We start from the raw sequence: 19,171 nt of genomic DNA, 5'->3' as shown, positions 1-19,171 counted from the left end.
AAAAAAAAAAAAAAAACGATCAAAAAGTCTCATGAAAATAAAATTGGTCCTGTTAAAAACTACAGATTCGGCCGCAAAAAATGACCCTCATACAGGTCAGAATAGGACAAAATTTTCCCTGCATCTGTGTATCCTGTGATGTCAGCAATATATAATTAATTATGCAAATTAGCATGGCTGGATTGTTTTTTGTTTTTTTTTGCAAGAAAGGTGGCGACCCTACTCATGTGGTTATTAATGTGGACAATTGGTCATAGACCCTCTTTCAGCCATTCCTGTCAACTAACAGGTTAAAAAGCCCAATGTGCGTGCCGATGCAAATTACTATTTATAAAGGTACAAAGTGATGCTATAAATAGTTAATTCTAGACAAAGTGTGTAAATAATACATGTGAACAGTGAACACACAGACTAAATAATAAATAGACGGCAACAGCTCCCTGATGAACTACACACCAGAAAAACATGCTGGGCAGTGTGGTTCAGTGATGACATCATCATGGGAGGAGATTATCACATATTGGGGTATTTAGGCTCCGCCTTTTACAGAAACCGTTGGTGTAAAGCGTCAGAAAATATGTAAGAAAATACAAAGGAAACATTGTATCACAAACGTAAATTTATTATCCAAAAGGTCTTGTAATGTTTTTAAATCAACTTTTTATAGGACAAAAAAAAGTTATAAATCTAAAGTTTAACGTCTGTTTTATCCACAAATATTTGAGCCGCTGGTTTTATACGACGACCAGTCAGGTGTTTTTATGTTCCTTTTCTGGGAAATAACACAACTCAGCTTAAAAAGTGATAAGTGAGCGCGGCGGAGAGAAGTTCGGACCTTCGTGCTCCCCCTCCCCCACCCTCTGTTTTTCTTTCCAAAACACAATGTACATTGATAGAAACATTTCACAGAATCAGTGATTTTCCTGAGTTACATACATTTTCCCACAGCGCCGTCAATTGGCCAAAGCCGGTATGACAAGATATTAAAATAGCAATAGGAAAAACGCTAGGATCATAAAAACATACTTTTATTGTGTACATGTAAAATATAGGCACACAAAATTCACACATTGAAACAATTAAAGGTACAGTACAATGTTTATAATATTCTTCACAAACCCAGCTGTCAGGATCCAGATAGGTATACTGTTAGGATACTGGTGGTGGATCCTCTGTGTCAGTGGGGTGATGACGTGGGCCGTACCAGGGGAACGGAGTGTAAGGGGTTACTGGTTTTCACCAGAGCCCGCCACAAAGCGGGATGGACTTGCAGCGGCAGGTAACCCACGGGTCGTTCCACCTTATAGCGACTCAACCCCAACTGATTGCTGAGACAGGCGCGGTACAAGGGATTAGACAAGAGCAGGGTCAGACGTAGCAGAAGGTCAGGGCAGGCAGCAAGAGTCGTAGTCAGGGGCAACGGCAGAGGGTCTGGAACACTGGCTTGGGACATACAAGGAAACGCTTTCACTGGCACAAGGCAACAAGATCCGGCAAGGACAGGAAGGGGAAGCGGGTTTAAATATACATGGAGCAGATGGAAGCTCATTAGGGTGATTGGGCCAGGCACCAATTAGCGGTGCGCTGGCCCTTTAAATCTGAGAGCCCCGGCGCGCGCGCCCTAGAGAGCGGGACCGCGCGCCCCCAGGACCCAGCAGGAGATCGGGAGAGGTGAGTGGGACGGGATGCGATCCGCGAGCGGGCACGTCCCGCTAGGCGGATCGCATCCCCGGTGGGCACAACAGAGCAGCGTCTCCGGTCAGCGCTATAACCAGCAGAATAGTGAGTACAGCTCTGGAGTATAATACAGGATATAACTCAGGATCAGTACAGGATAAGTAATGTAATGTATGTACACAGTGACCTCACCAGCAGAATAGTGAGTACAGCTCTGGAGTATAATACAGGATATAACTCAGGATCAGTACAGGATAAGTAATGTAATGTATGTACACAGTGACCCCACCAGCAGAATAGTGAGTACAGCTCTGGAGTATAATACAGGATATAAGTCAGGATCAGTACAGGATAAGTAATGTAATGTATGTACACAGTGACCTCACCAGCAGAATAGTGAGTACAGCTCTGGAGTATAATACAGGATATAACTCAGGGTCAGTACAGGATAAGTAATGTAATGTATGTACACAGTGATCTCACCAGCAGAATAGTGAGTGCAGCTCTGGAGTATAATACAGGATATAACTCAGGATCAGTACAGGATAAGTAATGTAATGTATATACACAGTGACCTCACCAGCAGAATAGTGAGTACAGCTCTGGGGTATAATACAGGATATAACTCAGGATCAGTACAGGATAAGTAATGTAATGTATGTACACAGTGACCTCACCAGCAGAATAGTGAGTACAGCTCTGGAGTATAATACAGGATATAACTTAGGATCAGTACAGGGTGAGTAATATAAATTGGGGATATTATTTGCCTGTTTTATAGGGGATGGAGGCTATGGAGAGGGTGTTGCAGCACAGGATCAAGTTTGGAAACCTTTAAAGCACCAATGGTTTAAAACAGTGTGAATGTGTTAACCCCATTTAGGCTGTGTTCACATGAAGCATTTAATTAGTGTTAAGGCCACTTAACCCTTAATTGTACTGCTATTTTTCAAACATGCTGAAAAATTTACGCCATTTACCTCTAAAAAAAATTGCTTAATTTTTACAGCATTTTCATGAAAAAGCGGTAAAAGTGCAGTAAAACGCCTCAACACAGCCTCAGGGTTATCCAGCAACTGTAAAATGGGGTTCTAAAGTGTATTTAAAATCTTCAGTATTAGTACCCGAGAGAGTTATTGGCTATAGGCCTGTGTTTTCCAAACAGTGTGTCTCCAGCTGTTGCAAAACTTTAACTCCCAGATTGCTCTGAAAAACCCCAGTGGAGGAAACCTCTAGGGAACCGTGGCTGATGAATTGAGCTTCTCTTGAGCTTAGAGCAGTGTTTCCCATCCAGTGTGCCTCCAGCGGTTGCAAAACTACAACTCCCAGCATGCCCGGACAGCCAAAGGCTGTCCGGGCATGCTGGAAGTTGTAGTTTTGCAACAGCTGGAGGCACACTGGTTGGGAAACACTGACCAAAGGCTGTCCGGGAATGCTGGGAGTTGTAGCTTTGCAACAGCTGGAGGCACACTGGTTGGGAAACACTGACCAAAGGCTGTCCGGGAATGCTGGGAGTTGTAGCTTTGCAACAGCTGGAGGCACACTGGTTGGGAAACATTGGCCAAAGGCTGTCCGGGCATGCTGGGAGTTGTAGTTTTTCAACAGCTGTAGGTATGGTGTTTGGGAAATACTGGCCAAAGGCTGTCCGGGCATGCTGGAAGTTGTAGTTTTGCAACAGCTGGAGGCACACTGGTTGGGAAACACTGACCAAAGGCTGTCCGGGCACGCTGGGAGTTGTAGTTTTGCAACAGCTGGAAGAACACTGGTTGGGAAACACTAATGAAAGGTTGTCCAGGCATGCTGGGAGTTGTAGTTTTGCACACAATGTTTGAAAAAAATTAAAAAAAAAAACGCTATAGGCTTTAGCACAGCCTCCGGGCCCCAGCACACAGCTGTTACTATGGGCCCCGACTCTCTTCTTAATGAGAGGTTAGAAACGAAGTGTTAATCCATTTATGACAAGTGTTGGCCGGGGCAGGGGGGGCGCTGCTCCTAATATACATTGTTGGGGCGTTTTTTTATGTGTTTGTTATCTTGCAGCGGCAGCTATTCCAGTTATTTAGCACCTGCTTTATGGAATATATTCGGGACATGCGATATGGATTGTTCTATTGTTTAGACGAGAACAATGGACTCATCGCGTCCCGCTCTGTTTACATTAGAAGCAGCTGGGGGCTTTATATGAACAATCCATAAGCCCCAGGCCCGGCACTAAGTGCTCCAGGTCCCCCCATAAGACCCGCTGCGTGAGCTGATTAAATATTTACGAAGCGGAGACGGGGGGGATGTTTTGCGGCTGCTCCAGAGTCCGGGGTTAGGGCAGGATTATGGCTCCGATGCGGAATCAGCAGAACGTGGTGTCTGGTAGAGGAGCAGACGGGAATAAATGCAGCTTAGCACTGGCGATGCCGGGCGTAGGATCCATATAATCTGCCCCAACCCCCTGGCATCTCTGCAACTTACAGTATGTACTGAGCGCTCAGGACATACAGACCTCAGGGCGGATTAACAGGGACTATATTAGAACATTAAGGAACCGAACCAGCAGCAACCGCAGAAGTGATGGTCAGAGTTATTAAAATAACTGCACAGAGACATAGAAGGAAGTATTGTGTGTGAGAATAAAGGGGGTCACTGTGTACATACATTACATTACTGATCCTGTACTGATCCTGAGTTATATCCTGTATTATACTCCAGAGCTGTACTCACTATTCTGCTGGTGGGGTCACTGTGTACATACATTACATTACTGATCCTGTACTGATCCTGAGTTATATCCTGTATTATACTCCAGAGCTGTACTCACTATTCTGCTGGTGAGGTCACTGTGTACATACATTACATTACTTATCCTGTACTGATCCTGAGTTATATCCTGTATTATACTCCAGAGCTGGACTCACTATTCTGCTGGTGGGGTCACTGTGTACACACATTACATTACTTATCCTGTACTGATCCTGAGTTATATCCTGTATTATACTCCAGAGCTGTACTCACTATTCTGCTGGTGGGGTCACTGTGTACATACATTACATTACTGATCCTGTACTGATCCTGAGTTATATCCTGTATTATACTCCAGAGCTGTACTCACTATTCTGCTGGTGGGGTCACTGTGTACATACATTACATTACTGATCCTGTACTGATCCTGAGTTATATCCTGTATTATACTCCAGAGCTGTACTCACTATTCTGCTGGTGAGGTCACTGTGTACATACATTACATTACTTATCCTGTACTGATCCTGAGTTATATCCTGTATTATACTCCAGAGCTGGACTCACTATTCTGCTGGTGAGGTCACTGTGTACATACATTACATTACTTATCCTGTACTGATCCTGAGTTATATCCTGTATTATACTCCAGACCTGTACTCACTATTCTGCTGGTGAGGTCACTGTGTACATATAGTACATTACTTATCCTGTACTGATCCTGAGTTATATCCTGTATTATACTCCAGAGCTGTACTCACTATTCTGCTGGTGGGGACACTGTGTACATACATTACATTACTTATCCTGTACTGATCCTGAGTTATATCTTGTATTATACTCCAGAGCTGTACTCACTATTCTGCTGGTGGGGACACTGTGTACATACATTACATTACTTATCCTGTACTGATCCTGAGTTATATCCTGTATTATACTCCAGAGCTGTACTCACTATTCTGCTGGTGAGGTCACTGTGTACATACATTACATTACTTATCCTGTACTGATCCTGAGTTATATCCTGTATTATACTCCAGAGCTGTACTCACTATTCTGCTGGTGAGGTCACTGTGTACATACATTACATTACTTATCCTGTACTGATCCTGAGTTATATCCTGTATTATACTCCAGAGCTGTACTCACTATTCTGCTGGTGAGGTCACTGTGTACATACATTACATTACTTGTCCTGTACTGATCCTGAGTTATATCCTGTATTATACTCCAGAGCTGTACTCACTATTCTGCTGGTGAGGTCACTGTGTACATATATTACATTACTTATCCTATACTGATCCTGAGTTATATCCTGTATTATGCTCCAGAGCTGTACTCACTATTCTGCTGGTGAGGTCACTGTGTACATACATTACATTACTTATCCTGTACTGATCCTGAGTTATATCCTGTATTATACTCCAGAGCTGCACTCACTATTCTGCTGGTGAGGTCACTGTGTACATACATTACATTACTTGTCCTGTACTGATCCTGAGTTATATCCTGCATTATAACCCAGAGCTGCACTCACTATTCTGCTGGTGAGATCACTGTGTACATACATTACATTATGTTTCTGTTTTACGCTTCTGCTGGCTCTTAGTGGCTAAGAGCCGAGGAGTCCTGGTGGGCTGGAGGAGGTGAGCGTCCCGAGCTCCACCTCAGTAACCAGCAGAATCTAAGGACTGTTCTGATGAACATAACTCTGCTACATCCTCATGGTAGCCGCCCTCGGGGTCAGAGAATTAGTATTTCAGCCAATATGGAGCTGAAGTGGTGGAGAGATGACTGTGCGGTTTTCTGGTTATCAGGAACAGATTTCCTCAGGAATTTTATGTTATAGATTATGATGTCAGCGAGGACACGGCGTGTGGACGAGCGCTGCTCAGGAGGAATAATAATGAACAGGCTGACCCCGCGACGCCACAGCAGAGCCGATGCGCGACACCAATAGATTGATAGATCATGTGACTAGGACAGAGATTAACAATATTTTTCAAACTATGAGATGACGTTTTTGAATATTCTGTAATGGACACTAGGGATTAACCCTCTCCTCTACCCTATAGCACAGAGGAAGAAAGCAATAACACTACCATTACCCTAGACCACCAGGGAAGGAAACACTCTACTTCCCTAGATCACTAGAGAAGCAGGAATTAACTACCCAGCTACCCTAGACCACCAGAAAAGCAGTACTTGACCCTTCTAGACCAGCAGGAAAGCAATCACCCTACTGCCCTAGACGACCAGAGGACAGGCATTATCTCCTCACCTGCCCTAGGCCACTGGAGGAGAAGGCATTATCTACTCTACAGCCCTAGACCACCAGGGATGAAGTAATTTACCACCCAACTACCCTATTCCATCAGAAGAGCAGGGGTTGACCCATCTTCTACCCAAGACAGTAGAAAAACAACCCATCAACTGCCCTAGACCACCAGGGATGAAGGAATTTACCATCCAACTAGCCTAAACAACCAGAAAAGCTCGAGTTAACCCTTCTGCTTCCCTAGACCACCAGGGATGAAGGAATTTACTATCCTATTCCATCAGAAGAGCAGTGGTTGACCCATCTTCTAACCTAGACAGTAGAAAAACAACCCATCAACTGCCCTAGATCACCAGAGGAGCAGGCATTATTTTCTCCACTGCCCTAGACCACCAGGGACAAAGAAATTTACCATCCAACTAGCCTAAACAACCAGAAAAGCTCGCGTTAACCCTTCTCCTACCCTAGACCATCAGGGAAGCAACCCCTTAATTGCTCTAGACCACCAGTAAAGCAGGAGGTAACCAGGGAAGCAACCCCTCTACTTCTCTAGACCACAAGAGGAGCTGACATTTGCTTCCTTGGACCTGGAAACAAATTATTAATGAAAACAAATATTCTTCTCCATAATGAACCTTCCAGAACCAGAAGAGCAATAATTAACCCCTGTTCTACCCTAGACCAAAATGGAAACGTGCATCAACCCCTCGATTACACTAGACCACCAGGGATGCAAGAATGAACTGTTCCATTGCCCTAAAGTACCAAGGATAGAGGAATTGACCCCACCACTACCCTTGATCTTCAAGGGGCGGAAGAAAGTACTAAACCCTACATCACCAGGAAAACTACTACCTAAGCATGGAAGCAGGCATTAACCCCTTGTTTATCAAAGGCCACCAGAGAAGAAAGCATTATCTTATCCCCTGCCCTAAGCCAGAAAGGATCACGGCATTAAACTCACTACTACCCTAGACCACCAGGGAAGCAGACTCAAACCCATTTTTTACCATAGATTTCCATGGAACCAAACAATATTCTCTCGTATACCCTAGGCCACCAGGGAAGTAGGCTCAAACCCATTTATTAACATAGACCTCCATGGAACAAACAACATTCTCTCCTTTACTCTAGGTCACCAGGCAATCAGGTCCAAACCCATTTATTAGCATAGACCCAAACAATATTCTCTCGTATACCCTGGACCACAAGAGAAGCAGTCACAAACTCATATTACCATAGACCTCAATGGAACCAAACAATATTCCCTCCTTTACCCTAGGCCACCAGGGAATCAGGCACAAACTCATCTATTACCATAGACCTCAATGGAACCGAACAATATTCCCTCCTTTACCCTAGGCCACCAGGGAATCAGGCACAAACTCATATATTACCATAGACCTCAATGGAACCGAACAATATTCCCTCCTATACTCTAGGCCACCAGGGAATCGGGCACAAACTCATATATTACCATAGACCTCAATGGAACCGAACAATATTCCCTCCTTTACCCTAGGCCACCAGAGAATCAGGCACAAACTCATCTATTACCATAGACCTCAATGGAACCAAACAATATTCCCTCCTGTACCCTAGGCCACCAGGGAATCAGGCACAAACTCATATATTACCATAGACCAGTGGTTTTCAACCTGCGGACCTCCAGATGTTGCAAAACTACAACTCCAAGCATGCCCGGACAGCCGTTGGCTGTCCGGGCATGCTGGGAATTGTAGTTTTGCAACATCTGGAGGTCCGCAGGTTGGAGACCACTGCCATAGACCTCAATGTAACCAAACAATATTCCCTCCTGTACCCTAGACCACCAGGGAATCAGGCGCAAACTCATATATTACCATAGACCTCAATGGAACCAAACAATATTCCCTCCTGTACCCTAGACCACCAGGGAATCAGGCGCAAACTCATATATTACCATAGACCTCAATGGAACCAAACAATATTCCCTCCTGTACCCTAGACCACCAGGGAATCAGGCGCAAACTCATATATTACCATAGACCTCAATATAACCAAACAAAATTCCCTCCTGTACCCTAGACCACCAGGGAATCAGGCGCAAACTCATATATTACCATAGACCTCAATGGAACCAAACAATAGTCTCTCCTGTACCCTAGACCACCAGGGAATCAAGCGCAAACTCATATATTACCATAGACCTCAATGGAACCAAACAATAGTCTCTCCTGTACCCTAGGCCACCAGGGAATTGGACCTAAACCCATTTATTACCATAGTCTACTGTCTCATAAAATGATTAAGTTTCACATAAGTCTAAACTTTCGTATTTTTACCTTATAAATCAGCGTGGACGTCTATTTATTACAATTTTTGTATTACACACACTGTAGGGGTGACCAATTGACGGACATTGGAGACATTTTTTGTACTCTACAATGTATGGCGCCATCACCATCCATGGCGTAACACTGCGTGTATGACCGCCATTACTGCACCTCCCGCCTATAGGTGACCGGTACGGTTAGACTTGACTTATGTATTATAAACCGTAGTCAGATTCCAGGTTGGGTTCATTCTCTTAGTTTCTCCCGAATTATGTCTCCCTCCTCCTCCTCCTCCTCCTCCTCCTCCCAAGGAACAGCAGATCTCCTAAACACTTCCCAGATGTGACCGCCTCATAGTGCACAGTGAAGCCTCCTGTGACAGCGGCCGGCATGGTTTGTATTTACTCTATAATGCAATAGGATATTGTATAATCCCTACAGGCGCAAATATTTACAGCGCCGTATCCATGGAAACCAATGTAAACATTCACAGTAAAATCCACTGTAAGAACGGGGAGCGAAGATCTGATACAGATTCATATGAGAAACACAGAGGAAATCATATAAAGGGGAAACATTATAGTTTTAAAAATTAAAATTAAATTTAAAAAAAATTCTAAAAATAATATTTTTATTGGATCTTTTTTTTTGTTCAATTTCTGTCTTCATCAACGACTTTCACTGTCATATCCCTCCAATATTATAGATGAATTGTTACAGCATATCCTTCTATATAGTTACATGGGAGGCAGTATTATAGTAGTTATATTCTTGTATATAGGAGCAGTATTATAGTAGTTATATTCTTGTATATAGGAGCAGTATTATAGTAGTTATATTCTTGTATATAGGAGCAGTATTATAGTAGTTATATTCTAGTATATAGGAGCAGTATTATAGTAGTTATATTCTTGTATATAGGAGCAGTATTGTAGTAGTTATATTCTTGTATATAGGAGCAGTATTATAGTAGTTATATTCTTGTATATAGGAGCAGTATTATAGTAGTTATATTCTTGTATATAGGAGCAGTATTATAGTAGTTATATTCTTGTATAAAGGAGGCAGTATTATAGTAGTTATATTCTTGTATATAGGAGTAGTATTATAGTAGTTATATTCTTGTATAAAGGAGGCAGTATTATAGTAGTTATATTCTTGTATATAAGAGCAGTATTATAGTAGTTATATTCTTGTATATAGGAGCAGTATTATAGTAGTTATATTCTTGTATATAAGAGCAGTATTATAGTAGTTATATTCTTGTATATAGGAGCAGTATTATAGTAGTTATATTCTTGTATATAAGAGCAGTATTATAGTAGTTATATTCTTGTATATAGGAGCAGTATTATAGTAGATATATTCTTGTATATAGGAGCAGTATTATAGTAGTTATATTCTTGTATATAGGAGCAGTATTATAGTAGTTATATTCTTGTATATAGGAGCAGTATTATAGTAGTTATATTCTTGTATATAGGAGCAGTATTATAGTGGTTAGATTCTTGTATATAGGAGCAGTATTATAGTAGTTATATTCTTGCATATAGGAGCAGTATTATAGTAGTTATATTCTTGCATATAGGAGCAATATTATAGTAGTTATATTCTTGTATATAGGGGCAGTATTATAAAAGTTATATTCTTGTATATAGGAGCAGTATTATAGTAGTTATATTCTTGTATATAGGAGCAGTATTATAGTAGTTCTATTCTTGTATATAGGAGCAATATTATAGTAGTTATATTCTTGTATATAGCAGCAGTATTATAGTAATTATATTCTTGTATATAGGAGCAGTATTATAGTAGTTATATTCTTGTATATAGGAGCAGTATTATAGTGGTTATATTCTTGTATATAGGAGGCAGTATTATAGCAGTTATATTCTTGTACATAGGAGCAGTATTATAGTAGTTATATTCTTGTATATATAGGAGCACTATTATAGTAGTTATATTCTTGTATGTAGGAGCAGTATTATAGTAGTTATACTCTTGTATATAGGAGCAGTATTATAGTAGTTATATTCTTGTATATAGGAGGCAGTATTATAGTAGTTATATTCTTGTATATAGGAGCAGTATTATAGCAGTTATATTCTTGTATATAGGAGCAGTATTATAGTAGTTATATTTTTGTATATAGGAGGCAGTATTATAGTAGTTATATTCTTGTATATAGGAGACAGTATTATAGTAGTTATATTCTTTTATATAGGTGAAACAATAAAGAATTTAAAAAAAGTATTTAAATACATTAGAAATTAAATCTCCAGCTCGTATGTCAGGGATGGTCGCTTTATCGTTGCTTTTATTCCCATTGTGGACTGGAGTTGCTCTTCGTTTATGTCCATCTAGTAAAACCAGTAAACAATACCGTAAACTCCCCCATAATATAATCTGAGAAGTAACCCCCCCCCCCCTGACGTCTTCTCTCCATGTGAAGCTGTTTACAGATGAATCACCACCATTGATATTGGGGGAATTGTTTTCCACTTTCTCGGCCGCTGAACCGTCTTTGTTTACTCGCCTCAGTATTAACCGCGACATTACGAGACCGGCCTGAAGTGCTGAATAAGCCCCTTTATGTTCCGTGCTGGACATCAGCTCCTTCTTGTTCTGCGATGACCCCGTCCACTTGCTCAGAAGTCTACACGCCCCGTGTTTATTTATAGAAGCGCTTTGTGCAGCAAAAAAAAAAAAGAAATAAAGGATCTATCTGAAAATGTGAGGGACCCCGATGAAGAATGGCGTCTTTGTGGGACGTCGGCCCCTCCATTCATCCCCTGACAATGTCGCCCTATGTAGGATTTAATTTTCAACCTGTACGTGGGTGTTAATAGGGTCGTGTTATGTTTAATGGGCTGTCACAAGTGTCCTGCGTCACGTCCTATTGTGAACCCACAAAGATGGACAGAACAGTCTCACAGGGACCCCGGGACAATGGAATCAAAAGTGAAGCTATTTAGAGGGTGTTCCCCAATAAGAGACAAACCCATCGGGCTCTTTAATAGACTATTCATCCAATTCTTTGTGATTTCTGTTTATGGGATAACGGGATGACAACCAATATTACAGCAATAAAAGAAGCCCCCCCCCCCCTCCCCCCCCCCCCGGGAAATAGTTTGTTTATTTATTTATTTATTTTACTTATATAGTGCAACATAGATTATTTTGAGAGAATAATATAGTGGTTCTTGTGTACGCCTTGCACTTACCTGTTTTAGCTGATGTGGCAAGCGTAAGCTGATGTATCTTGTAAGCGGAACCTTTAGTGAGGTACAGAGTCTAAGGCAGTGTTTCCCAACCAGTGTGCCTCCAGCTGTTGCAAATATACAACTCCCGGCATGCTAGAAGTTGTAGTTTTGCAACAGCTGGGGGCACCCTGGTTGGGAAAAGCTGTCCCATATCCTTGGTCTGTAAATAGTGGACCTCCAGCTGATGCAAAACTACAACTCCCAGCATGCACGCACAGCCTTAGGCCAGTGTTTCCCAACCAGTGTGCCTCCAGCTGTTGCAAAACTACAATTCCCAGCATGCTGGGAGTTGTAGTTTTGCAACAGCTGGTGGCACACTGGTTGGGGAAACACAAGCCTAAGGGATCACCCCCTCTTGATCGGAAGTTTTGGACTTGAAGAAGCAATAAAGGATTTTCTTTTTTGCTTGTATAGTGCAACATAGATTATTAGAGAAAAATGTAGGGGTCATTGTGTACGCCTTGCACTTACCTGTTTTAGCTCATGTGGCAGGAATCGGCCGATGTATCTTGCAAGTGGAACCTTGAGTGAGGTGCAGAGTCTGAGGCAGTGTTTCCCAACCAGTGTGCCTCCAGCTGTTGCAAAACTACAACTTCCAGCTTGCTTATATAGTGCGACATAGATTATTATTAGAGAATAATGTAGGGGGTCTTGTGTACGCCTTGCGCTTACCTGTTTTTAGCTCATGTGGCAGGAATAGGCCGATGTATCTTCAAGTGGAACCGTGAGTGAGGTGCAGAGACTGAGGCAGTGTTTTCCAACCAGTGTGCCCCCAGTTGTTGCAAAACTACAACTCCCAGCTTGCCCAAACAGCCTTTAGCTATACGGGTATGCTGGGAGTTGAAGTTTTGCAACAGCTGGAGGCACACTGGTTGGGAAACACAAGCCTAAAGCATCACCTCCTCTTGATCAGAAGTTGTGGACTTAAAAAAGCAATACAGGATTTGTTTTTCTTATATAGTGCAAGATAGATTATTATTAGAGAATTACGTAGAGGTTCTAGTGCATGCCTTGTGCTTACCTGTTTTAGCTGATGTGGCAGGCGTAGGCTGATGTATCTTGCAAGTGAAACCTTGAGTGAGGTACAGAGTCTAAGGCAGTGTTTCCCAACCAGTGTGCCTCCAGCTGTAGCAAAACTACAACTCTAAGCATGCCCGGACAGCCTTTGGCTGTCCGGGCATGCTTAGAGTTGTAGTTTTGCAACAGCTGGAGGCACACTGGTTGGGAAACAAAAGCCTAAGGGATCACCTCCTGTGATCAGAAGTTTTGATCTTAAGGAAGCAATACAGAATTATTATTTTTTGCTTATATAGTGCGGCATAGATTATTATTATTAGAGAATAATGTAGAGGTTCTTGTGCATGCTTTGTGCTTACCTGTTTTAGCTGATGTGGTAGGGATCCCTTTTTAACCATATTTATTGCAAATCCTTCAGATTTCTTCCCATCACTGTACATACGGAGATATACAGTAGAAAAACTCGTTACCGCATACTCTTACCATACCACAAATGAATTAAATCATTGTAAAACCAACATATTTTAATTGCGCTAAAAGATTACTTTCACAGCAATTTCAAACATTTGCGGAAATAACACAAGCAATTGCCATACGGCTAATTTGCCGCAACATTTTGGTGTTTTTTTCTGGTATTTTGTCTGCCATCTTTTTCCTTTTAGTGGAAATTGCTTTTTTTTCAGTGTTTTGCAGTTTTTCACAAAGATAAAAGTGACCAAGAGTTTAAAAAAAAAAAAATAATAATAATAATAATAATAAAAAACACAAATGTAAAACCTATATTGAAATTTTCTTGGCGTTTTCTTTTTTCTGCCCATAAAAGTCTTTTCTGCCCAGAAAAATTGCACACAAAAATATGGATACTTCGTTTTAATCCCTTAAACAAAAGTGGGAGTTTTCCAAAAAGAAACACCCAAAAAAAACAACTTGTGTGGAAACCTAGTCTTAAAGGGTTACCCCGTCCCTAAACATCTTATCCCCTATCCAAAGCATAGGGAAAAAGATGTCTGATCACGGGGGACTGGCTGTTGGGACCCCCACGATCTCCCATGAATGGTGGGTTTCGGCAGCAGCGCCACGCCACCTCCATGCATGTCTATGGGAGGGGCATGACGGCCAGCAGCGAGACCCCCACGATCAGACATCTTATCCTGTCGAGTGGCAGATTTGTAAATTACTTCTATTTAAAAATCTTAATCCTTCCAGTACTTATCAGCTGCTGTATGCTCCACAGAAATTTGTGTCGTTTTTTCCAGTCTGACCACAGTGCTCTCTGCTGACACCTCTGTCCATGTCAGGAACTGTCCAGAGTAGGAGCAAATCCCTATAGCAAACCTCTCCTGCTCCAGACAGTTCCTGACACGGACAGAGGAGTCAGCAGAGAGCACTGTGGTCAGACTGGAAAGAACTACACAACTTCCTGTGGAGCATACAGCAGCTGATAGGTACTGGAAGGATTAAGATTTTTACATAGAAGTAATTTACAAATCTGTTTAACTTTCTAATTACGTTTACATGAATGAACGTTATAATCCGTCCCATCACAGGAGCCTTATTGTAGCCGGACCTGATGATGGAGCCAGGACCCCCGGCGTCTCTGATTATAAGACTATAATACGGGGAATTGTTGATCCTGATTTTCCTTCCATCCGCAGGAAGCCATGCGGAAAATGGCCAAGGTTGGAAAGATCGTCCTTCCAAACCCTGAACACAAAAGGTAACTTTTCCAGAAATGTAATCACATTAAAAAGCCAGAACCCCCTGGTGTGAGCACCTGCGAGGCCGGCACCAGTACAGCAAACCAGTGATGAGGAGTGAAGGACTGGTCTGGTCCTGGTTCACTGGGATTCATTTTCTCCAACACTACTCCACCCTGCTGCACGAATCCCGGGACATGTCAGCTCTGCTATTACTGGAGGCTGATTGCCACCTAGTGGTAGAATTAGAGGTTGCACCTAGTGCTTCCTAGATCAGTGTTTCCCAACCAGGGTGCCTCCAGCTGTTGCAAAGCTTCAACTCCCAGCGTGCCCGGACAGCCAACGGCTGTCCGGGCATGCTAGGAGTTGTAGCTTTGCAACAGCTGGGGGCACCATGGTTGGGAAAAGCTGTCCCATATCCTTGTTCTGTAAACTGTGGACCATCAGCTGATGCAAAACTACAACAACCAGCATGCCCGCACAGCCTTAGGCCAGGGTTTCCCAACTGGTGTGCCTCCAGCTGTTGCAAAACTACAACTCCCAGCATGCCCGCAAAGCCTTAGGCCAGGGTTTCCCAACCGGTGTGCCTCCAGCTGTTTCAAAACTACAACTCCCAGCATGCCCGCAAAGCCTTAGGCCAGGGTTTCCCAACCGGTGTGCCTCCAGCTGTTGCAAAACTACAACTCCCAGCATGCCCAGACATCCTTAGGCCTCTGTTTCCCAAGCAGTGTGCCCCCAGCTGTTGCAAAACTACAACACCCAGCATGCCCGGCCAGGCAACAAACTAGATGGTCTGGCTCGTGCATACAATTTTATTATGTAGCAAATCTAAAACTCCCAGCATGCCCAGACAGCCTTTGGCCAGTGTTTCCCAACCAGTGTGCCTCCAGCTGTTGCAAAACTACAACTCCCAGCATGCCCGGACAGCCAACGGCAACAATACCTTCTCACATTGATATGACATCAGTGATCTCCAACATGTGGACCTCCAGATGTTGCAATACTACAACTCCAAGCATGCCCAGACAGCCAATGGCTGTCTGGGAGTTGTAGTTTTGCAGCAGCTGGAGACACACTGGTTGGGAAACACTGGCCAAAGGCTGTCCAGGCATGCTGGGAGTTGTAGTTATGTAACAGCTGGAGGCACACTGGTTGGGAAACACTGGCCAAAGGCTGTCCAGGCATGCTGGGAGTTGTAGTTATGTAACAGCTGGAGGCACACTGGTTGGGAAACACTGGCCAAAGTCTGTCCAGGCATGCTGGGAGTTCTAGTTATGTAACAGCTGAAGGCACACTGGTTGGGAAACACTGGCCAAAGGCTGTCCAGGCATGCTGGGAGTTGTAGTTATGTAACAGCTGGAGGCACACTGGTTGGGAAACACTGGCCAAAGGCTGTCCAGGCATGCTGGGAGTTGTAGTTATGCAGTACACTTTAGAGACCGCCCTCTCTGTAATAACAATGTGTCTTTCTTCTGAGCAGATTCTATGAGAAGAAGTATCAAGTATTCCTGAAACTCTACGAGCACCAGAGGGAGTATCAGGCCATAATGGACGAATGTTAAGAGCGACGGGATCAGATGTCATTTACCGCAGTAATGGACGCCATCGGATACAATACAATGTTTACGATAAAGCGATCTGTATGGGGGGGGGGGTGATATCTTTGTAATAAATTTGGGACCTTCTCCCGCTGTCAATCACAATGCAGATTTCTTTTCTAAAGCATTTACAAGGTGATAAGAAACCTTCAAGGAGTCAGGAAACGTGGAAAATGATGAGAGTTATGCTGGGAGTTGTAGTCCTTTCTCTACTCTGTCACATGACAGAGTGGTTAAGCCAGTGTTTTCCAAATGGTGGGCCTCCAGCTGTTGCAAAACTACAACTCCAAACATGCCCGGACAGCCTTAGACCGGTGTTACCTAATCAGTGTGCCTCCAGCTGTTGTCAGCATGCCCGGACAGCCTTTGGCCAGTGTTTAACAACCAGTGTGCCTTGAACTGTTGAAAAACTACTATTCCCAGCATGCCCAGACAGCCTAAGGCGAAGGTTACCTAACCAATGTGCCTCCAGCTGTTGCAAAACTACAACTCCCAGCATGCCCAGACAGCCTAAGGCGAAAGTTACCTAACCAGTGTGCCTCCAGCTGTTGCAAAACTATAACTCCCAGCTTTCTCGGACAGCCTTAGGCCAATGTTATCCATACAGTGTGCCTCTAGCTGTTGCAAAACTACAACTCTCATCATGCCCAGACAGCCTAAGGCCAAAGTTACCTAACTAGTGTGCCTCCAGTTGTTGCAAAACTACAACTCCCAGCATGTCTGAACAGCCTTAGGCCAGTGTTTCCTGCTGTTCGGGTATGCTTGGAGTTATAGTTTTGCCACAGCTGGAGGTCCACAGTTTGCAGACCTAGGATATGGGATGTTTCCCAACCATAGTTCCCCCCAGCTGTTGCAAAACTACAACTCACAGCATGCCCGGACAGCCGTTGGCTGTCCGGGCATGCTAGGAGTTGTAGTTTTGCAACAGCTGGAGGCCCTCTGGTTAGGAAACATTGGCCGTTGGCTGTCCGAGCATGCTAGGAGTTGTAGTTTTGCAACAGCTGGAGGCACTCTGGTTAGGAAACATTGGCCGTTGGCTGTCTGGGCATGCTGATAATTGTAGGTTTTTTTTAACAGCTGGAGGCACCCTAAATGGGAACCACTGTTCTATAGGATGCACTATAAATGTCTGGTAGGTTGAACCCTTAAAGGGGTTATCCAGGAAAAAAAAACGTTATATATATATATATATATATATATATATATATATATATATATATATATATATATAAAATCAACCGGCTCCAGAAAGTTAAACAGATTTGTAAATGACTTTTATAAAAAAAAATCTTAATCCTTTCCGTACTTATGGGTTGATGAAGTTGAGTTGTTCTTTTCTGTCTTAGTGCTCGCTGATGACACGCGTCTCGGGAACCGCCCAGTTTAGAAGCAAATCCCCATAGCAAACCTCTTCTACTCTGTGCAGTTCCCGAGACAAGCAGAGATGTCAGCAGAGAGCACTGTTGCCAGACAGAAAACAACAACTCAACTTCAGCAGCTGATAATTATTGGAAGGATTAAGATTTTTTTAATAGAAGTAATTTACAAATCTGTTTAACTTTCTGGAGCCAGTTGATCTATCTATATATATATATATATATATATATATATATATATATATATATATATATATATAAAAATTCCTGGAATACCCCTTTAATCTACTGACATTACTGGACTTTATCGGAGTGTGAGGATATAAAGTCATGAATTCATGGCTGACAGTCTGGGTCGGACCCCCACCTCCTCACATAGACCCCACATTTCTTATCATCCTCATAAGTAGCAGCTGTTGCTGTGGATGTTATACTCGCCCAGGCTTTTGTTCCAGAAGAGGAAAGAGCAGGAAGTTCTCCGGGTCGTGGACTCTTCGTGCCCCTGATAGATGTGGATGGGGCCCAACAAACAGCAGGTGTCTCTTCCTATTGTGCTGGATGATTAGAATGAGGAACAGGATTTCCATTTGTGGTGGCGGATGAGAGGACTCTGCCTTGTGGGGGTGTAGGGTAGTTAGAGTGTTGCTGTTCGGGATAATAAAGGGCGCTGTTAAAGGAGTACTCCGGTGCACACTTTTTTCATGTTATCCCGTCCGGGCTGCAAAATAAAAGAAAACGCACTTTATCTTACCTGCTAATGAGCCCCCGGTGCTCCGGTACAGGCGTTCGGTCCCCGGGCTGTATTCTTTTTACTTCCTGTTAGCCCGGCACGTCACACGGAGCTTCAGCCTATCACTGGCCGCAGCGATGTCCCGCCTCGGCCAGTGATAGGCTGAAGCTCCGTGTGACGTGCCGAGCTAACAGGAAGTAAGAAGAATACATCCTGGGGACCGAACACCTGTACCGGAGCACCGGGGGCTCGTTGGCAGGTAAGATAAAGTGCGTTTTCTTTTATTTTGCAGCCCGGACGGGATAACATGAAAAAAGTGTGCACCGGAGTACTCCTTTAACCCTTGTCACTCGTGATGCCAGGGTGAGGGTTAAATGCTGTATTCTTGATAGGCCTATTGCCAAGAGCAATAGGTGATGCAGAAATAAAGGATTGTCCACAACCGCTGTTAACTGAAAACTTGCAGGAACTTTTACTGAAGAATTTCTGTACA

The 19,171-nt window shown here is 43.2% G+C and overlaps 1 protein-coding gene across 3 annotated transcripts in view; it reads left to right on the top strand.

Annotated features, from left to right (window-relative positions):
- FGGY (FGGY carbohydrate kinase domain containing) overlaps positions 1 to 16,906 on the top strand; it is a 207,520-nt gene extending 190,614 nt beyond the window's left edge. Inside the window, exons 16-17 of one of the 3 annotated variants that reach the window (XM_056532944.1) lie at positions 14,933 to 14,994; positions 16,455 to 16,906. In XM_056532944.1, the coding sequence (XP_056388919.1) occupies positions 14,933 to 14,994; positions 16,455 to 16,536 (144 nt within the window). In that variant the 3' untranslated portion in view covers positions 16,537 to 16,906. The remainder of the gene's footprint in view (positions 1 to 14,932; positions 14,995 to 16,454) is intronic. The other 2 variants (XM_056532945.1, XM_056532948.1) reach the window with 2 other exon arrangements.
- Positions 16,907 to 19,171: the final 2,265 nt, after the last annotated feature.

Source organism: Hyla sarda, chromosome 7 (genome assembly GCF_029499605.1).
Source record: "Hyla sarda isolate aHylSar1 chromosome 7, aHylSar1.hap1, whole genome shotgun sequence".
NCBI lineage: Eukaryota > Metazoa > Chordata > Amphibia > Anura > Hylidae > Hyla > Hyla sarda.
Note: the sequence above shows the minus strand (reverse complement) of the source record. Positions and strands in the feature narration are given on the sequence as shown.